A 6,863-nucleotide genomic window follows, 5' to 3' on the forward strand; every position below is an offset into this window, starting at 1 on the left:
CCCCCTCCCCTCCCCTCCCCTCTCCTCTTTCTCTTTTTCTTTTTTCTTTTTTGTTATTCTCTGTGTGCAATTTCCTGTGGAGAGGGCGTCAGATGCCCTAGACCTGGAGTTACAGACAGCTATGAGCTGCATTTGCTGATAACTAAACCCTGATTCTCTAGAAAGGAGCCAGGGCTTTTAACCACAGAACCCTCTCTCCAGTGCCTCACTGGCCTTTGTAAGGTCAAGTGAAGAGCACCTTACTCACCGACTTTGGATATGCCTCTCATGCCATAACACATAAACCGTTTTTCTCCTAAATTCCCCCACATTTTGAACAAGCATAAAGAATACATTTGGTTTTATAATACACGACAGTCGGCTTATTATCAATTTGAAACAACCTGGAAACACCTGGGAAGAGAGCCCCAAAGAGGGATAGATCATCTACATAGATTCAGTCTACAGGCATAGCTGTGGGGCTTTGTCTTAACTGGTGTTAACTGATGTGGAAAGACTCAGCCCACTGTAGGCGGCTCCATCCCCTAGGCCTGGGTACCTGAGCTGTAGGCGAATGCAGAAGTCAAGCTGAGCACAAGCGAGTGAGCACGCACATGCTCATTTCTCTCTGTGGGTGTGATGTGACTAGTTATTTGAAGTTCCTGCCCTGACTTATGATGGGCTGTAAGCATCACACTGGTAAAATAAATGGAAATAAACCCTTTTTGTGCTCCAGGTTGCTCTTCATCTGGATATTTTTTTTTTATCACAGCAACAGAAATTAAATTAGAATAGAATATGAAAATATTTTATTGCAGATTTAATAATAATAATAACAATAAACCAATTTGCTTTGTGCCTTTCACCTCAGTATGGCTGGCTGCCTGGCCAGGTAAGATTGTCAGTATTAGGAGGTAGGTAGGTGGAGAGAAGGCAGGGCGCGAGAGGAGGACTGAGGTCTCTGTAAACATCATGGGAATGGAGCGTGCGTGCTTCGGTGACTGGGTCCTTGATCTCTCCTGTAACCAGAGGCTGGGAAGGTTAGGGTCATTTTGGTCCAGTAGAATGGACAATGTGACAGAATTAGAAACCAGGCTTCCAGCCGGGCATCATGGCACACACTTTTAGTCCCAGCTCTTAAAAGGCAGAGGCAGGCAGATCTCTGTGATTTGGGGGACAGCCTGGTCTAGAGAGGGAGTTGCAGGACAGTCAGGCTACACAGAGAAACCATGTCTTGAAAAACCAAACGAAATAAAGCAAAAAACAATCAAACAACCCAACAAAATGAAAGCAGCCTTCCAAGCCTAGTTTACTAGCCAGTGACTGTAGGTAGGCCAGCCAACCTCTCTGGACTTCAGCATCCTGATCTGTGAAATGGAGCAATTCAGGGCTTGGGGAAAAGGTTGATAAATGTTTTGAGAACTACAAAGGGTCACAGAAATGTCGGTCAGGATTACAGAAGTGACAGAATTGATTGGCATTCTAAATTTATTATGATAAACTCTGATATAAATTCATCATACTGTGGCCAAGGGCTTGAAGCATCCCTGTTGCCCCATGGCTCCAGCTGGGTCTCTCTGGAGCTCCTTAGAGGAGCCAGAACTTGGGCGCATCATAACCCACATGTGAACAACTGCATCCACAAGCCGAAGGAGTCTGGGTTATAGACATATTCTTCATATACGTGCATGTATATACATTTATGGATAATTTTTAAAAGTCTCCTCCTTATACACTCCAAAGTAAGTTCTGTGGAAAATATTAATCTAGAATGCAAGGCATCCAAGCATCCATCTTCAACACGTCACAAAGGTCCCTCAGTATTTGTTACTGGAGAGTCATACCGACTCAGGATCGCGTGAAGCCCTGGGACAGTGTGTTTTCTAGTTCTTTCCTCCGGGTTTAACAAATGAAAGGCTCTGGGTCGACTTGTATGCCTCCTTCTTTGTCTCTCTCTCTTGGCCTGTCTTCAGGGTGGCTTTCTTGGCTCCAGCCTTCAATGAACAAAGAAGAACAAACACACAAAATTTGTCAGTGCAGTCAGAGCCTCAAATGGCCTATGCAATTAAAAAAAAAAAGATTTACTTTATTTTTAGTTATGTGTATGTGCGTGTCTGTCTGTGTATGAGTTACAGGCATGTGCCGGTGCCTGGGGAGGCCAGAGGTGTCAGGTTTTCCTGGGCGTCACAGGCAGCTGTGAGAGGCCTGACGTGGATGCTGGGAATCGAACTCAGGCCTCTGCCAGAACGGTAGGAGCTCTCCAGCAGTGATAGTCGATTCCAGACCCCTGTGCAGCTTTTGCTTGTGAACTAAAGTGTAGAAGGCAAACACATGTCAACATGAGCAAAGCGGTACAATCCCCAGTCATTACCGTGTTTCTCAGGGATGAGCCTCATGCTTCGATGCACCCTTCCCAGTAATTGGGACTGCGTTCCCTCTCTCCCCTGTCTACATCGGACATTTGAAACTGGGATCTGTGTGCTAGGAGCTGCTCCCTGGAGCGGAGTCTTCTACTCCTGGGGGTGACGTTTCTCCCTCTGAACTGTCACAGGTCTGGAGGAGGTGTCCCATGGCTCTGATGGCTTGGCAGACTCTCCAGGAGACGCTCAATCCTTTCTGACTCCTTCTCCCTTAGATAGCAGGGGACACCGTAGTGACCACAGGACCGATGCTGCTCTAGGTCACAGCTGGGCTTCTTGGACAATGACCATTCCCAGGATTTGGGGATTATGGGATCTGAGGTTTTTCACTTGCTTTTTGTCACATGACTGGGAAGAGGAGGTCTGCAGAGATGTGGTAGTGGACAGTGTGCATGTATGACATTCTCCCGTGTATTTATGCTCCGGTGAGTGTGTGCGTGCATGCATGCGTGCATTGAGTGTCAACAGCACCCAGTCCTCTCCCTTGGTTTATTCAGGAGGCCATCTCTCTGTGTATCTGTATCTCTCCCCTTTGCGAGTAGGTAATCGCCTCTCCAGAAGCCCTCTTGCTTGCACACGCCCCTCTCTGTTCCACAGATACGTCAGCCCTTTGAGCTCCTGTCTAACAGGGTGCATGCTTCCTACTGTCTCCTATACGTTCGTGATTCAAACCATCAGGATACACGTACACCCAAGTCAGGGGGGGTGGCTTGTTAATAATGTGCGTTTCAGCTGCCACTATACATCCCCCCACACCCCATTTTCTCCATCTGTCACATGGAGACCAGGCTGTGGGGGTCTGTCTTTTTTAGAGACGGGTGGAGTCATTCTGGGAAGGTTTTTTTAACATTACATTTTATTTATGTATTTATTTGGGTGTGTCTGCGCATGTGTGTACACGGCATGATATGCATTTTAGTCAGGGGATAACTTGCAGGAGTGTTATTTCTACCTTGTGAGTACTGGGGACTAAACTCAGGACCTGAGGCTTGGTACCACCTGCTGGAACAAGCGGGGCTACCTCACAAGTCTCTGGAAATAGAAAATCCACCTCGGGGGCTGATGAGATGGCTCAGTGGGTAAGAGCACCCGACTGTTCTTCCGAAGGTCCGGAGTTCAAATCCCAGCAACCACATGGTGGCTCACAACCATCCGTAACGAGATCTGACTCCCTCTTCTGGAATGTCTGAAGACAGCTACAGTGTACTTACATATAGTAAATAAATAAATACATCTTTAAAAAAAAAAAAAAAGAAAATCCACCTCATGAGCTCTGTTCGATTTAGGACAGCTTTGAAATAGGGGCAGATGGGAGCCTTACGTGTTTATTTTGTTTTAAGTAATTTTATTACTTGATCTTGTATTTTGCTTTTGTACAAGCATGTGCACCGCATGCATGCCTGATGCCAGATACAGTTGGAGGAGGGTGTGGGATGTCCTGGATCACAGACAACTGGGAGCCACTATATGGGTGTTGGGAATTGAACCCAGGTCCTCTGCAAGAACAACAAATGTTCTGATCCACCGAGCCAACTCTCTAGCTTCTTGGTTTTTTTTTTTTTTTAAAGACAGGGTATGTAGTCCAGGCTTGCCTTGACATAGTGAGATAGCCCAGGCTAGCCTTGACATAGTGAGATAGCCCAGGCTAGCCTTGACATAGTGAGATAGCCCAGACTAGCCTTGACATAGCGAGATAGCCCAGGCTAGCCTTGAATTCCCGATCATCCTGCCTATACATCCCAAATGCTGGGATTGTAGACGTGTGCTATCTGCCACCCCTGGCCTTTGTGTTCTGAGAGCCTGCATTCAGAATCTGATCGGGGGACGAGAGCCTGAGATCAGTGTAGCAGGCCACTCAGCCACCATTGACCTGACAGCCGGGAAGGAAGAAACCAGGCAGCAACCAAGACTGTCTGCCTTCTGAGAGCTGTCTCCTTCCTGCTTCTTTCTCTGGGTTTTTCAGTAAAACTGCCACCTGCAGATGGTTCCCAAATGTCCCCGCCTCAACCTGTTATGGCACCAGACTCAGAAAGCTCTGCTCACTAAAAATGGAGCCCCAGGTCCAGGCGGTGCCACCCCCATGTCTGCCATTTATGTGGGAAGAAGGGACTTTTGGTTACCTGTTTGGCTTGACAAGGGAAGGCAGCTGTGGCCATGGACCAGGGAAGAAGAGATAGACTTTGGACACACTAACAGGAACAGGAAGGGAGGCGCCCTGGCAGAGCTAATCTGAGATGGCCTCCAGACGGACATCACCCAGGTTCAGTTTGACATCTTTGGGATCACAGAACACACCCTAAGGGACAGAAGCCAGTCTACAACAGTGCAGCCCAGGTGGAAATTATACACCAGGCTGCCTTTTTCCGGCAAACCGCAAGGCCCAGCCCATTTCCAAGCAGCCACCGGTGCCTTAGCTGTCTCCCCACAGACCTCCATTGCCACAGACTGGGAGGGACCCCTTGAAAGAGGCTCTGGAGCTCTGCCTGCTGACTTTTGCTTTCAAAGTACTTTGACCAAAGCAATTATTTGCACTGTATTTGCTTAACGATGAATAGTTCCAAGGCTAAGCCAGGAAGGCAAGTTTTTATGAGTGTTTTGGTCTAGCTTTCTTGTCAATCCATCTTGTCATCCCTGGCTAACATGGTGGATGTCTTTCCTCACCCTTCTCACATACATGAAAATGTTATGTATGATATTCATGTACACATATATGTATTATGCATGTGTACATGTGAGTATATATATATATATATATATATATATATATATATATATATACATGGCTGTGATAAGGGAGTTTGCATTTTAGATCAGGGATGCCTAACCTGTGCAAATACATGTATGCATGTGTGTGTGTGTGTGTGTGTGTGTGTGTGTGTGTGTGGTACACATACATGCATGCATGTATATTAAACTCAAGTGTGTGTGTGTGTGTGTGTGAAAGAGAGAGAGAGAGAGAGAGAGAGAGAGAGATACATAAAGAATTCATGTCTGCCCCATTGGAGTTGGCATTGCCCCTTCAGGGATGCATGATTAACATCCACACACACACTTGTGTCACCTGCCACATCCCAGGCTTTCTGCTCATGTCTGGTCTATCCTGGGGTGGAACCTCATGGTTCATCCTTCCTACTTCACGTTCAGCAGTATGGTAGCCCAGCCTAGGCAACCAGCAAGTCTCTAGGAGATGTCTTATGGCATAGGAAACTAGATCACTTTGGCATACATCCTGCAAACATTCATGAAAGACTGCTGGCCACCAGGGAAAGAGAACCGGCCTGTGGCATCTTGGAGGGCAGAAGGCCAAGGCCATGGGGCCCCGATGAGAGGAGGCGCTTCCAAAGTATTACGAGGGACCCATGAATGGGCAAACCTGAGGAGACTTCACTGCCTCTGTTCCTTTCCGGGGCACGCTGACTCTGTCTCCTCCAGGACTCCAGGAATTCGAGGGAGGGGACCCAGCAACAATTTGCGAGAAATCTGGAACCAGGCTGACAGTGCCATGGCGTCCTAGACCCCAAACCTTGTATGGATGCCTTGGTGGCTGGAAATGGGACCGTTGCATTCCCAGCAAAAGTGTGCTTTGTCCCATTCTCTGCAGCCCAGAGGACACCTGACATTCCAGGATCTCCGTGTCAGAGAGATGTGCAGTTCCCAGTACATCCGGGCCCTCTAGATATCTCTGTCCCCTTACAATTTGAGGCTGTTCTTAGACAAAACCTAGCCGCATCTCCCCCCTGTTTATGGATGAATGGCAAGCCTCTTCATAGTACTACTTTACAGCAGGCGAAGGTCTCAGATACCCCTCCCCACCCCACCAAGGGCACTCTCTGTTTTCCCAACATCCACCACTGTCTAGCTTTAAGATAAAGATATTAAGGAAGAAACTTTTGATCTTTAAAATGATCCCTGATGACTAAGTATGGTGGCACAGGCCTCTCCTAGGGAGACAGAGGCAGGTGGATCTCTGTAAATTCAAGGCTAGCCTGGTATACATAGTGAGTTCTGGGTCAGCCGAGGTTATGCGGTGAGACTCTGTCTCAAAAAAAAAAAAGTTTCTTATATGGAATATCTTGTTTTTTTCCCAATAATAATTTTGTTGATTCAGAATAATGTGTCTTTCATGGACCCAAGGCACAATAGAAAGACAGAAATTCTGGGGGCACGAAGGGGATGGGGGAAATCTCACCCAAGGGTCTGAAGCCTCTCACCAGCAGAGATGTAAGAATTCCATCACAGTCAACGTTTACTATCAAGGCTGCTGGCCTCGAGTCAATATTCCATTCATGTATAGTTAAATCCTGAGTGTGTTTGACCCTGGGTAGGGTCTTATGCTTTCCCCAGACATGGCCCTGAGACTCTCAAATTTTTAAAAGTTAACCCTAGCCGGGCGTGGTGGCGCACGCCTTTAATCCCAGCACTCGGGAGGCAGAGGCAGGCGGATTTCTGAGTTCGAGGCCAGCC

At 47.4% G+C, this 6,863-nt stretch overlaps 1 protein-coding gene across 1 annotated transcript in view; it reads right to left on the bottom strand.

Moving 5' to 3' along the window:
• Nucleotides 1–1,264: 1,264 nt before the first annotated feature.
• Fhad1 (forkhead associated phosphopeptide binding domain 1) overlaps nucleotides 1,265–6,863 on the bottom strand; it is a 119,575-nt gene continuing 113,976 nt past the window's right edge. The window contains exon 32 of the mRNA XM_021160433.2: nucleotides 1,265–1,973. Coding sequence (XP_021016092.1) covers nucleotides 1,863–1,973 — 111 coding nt within the window. The 3' untranslated portion in view covers nucleotides 1,265–1,862. The remainder of the gene's footprint in view (nucleotides 1,974–6,863) is intronic.

Source organism: Mus caroli, chromosome 4 (assembly GCF_900094665.2).
Source record: "Mus caroli chromosome 4, CAROLI_EIJ_v1.1, whole genome shotgun sequence".
Classification (NCBI taxonomy): Eukaryota; Metazoa; Chordata; class Mammalia; order Rodentia; family Muridae; genus Mus; species Mus caroli.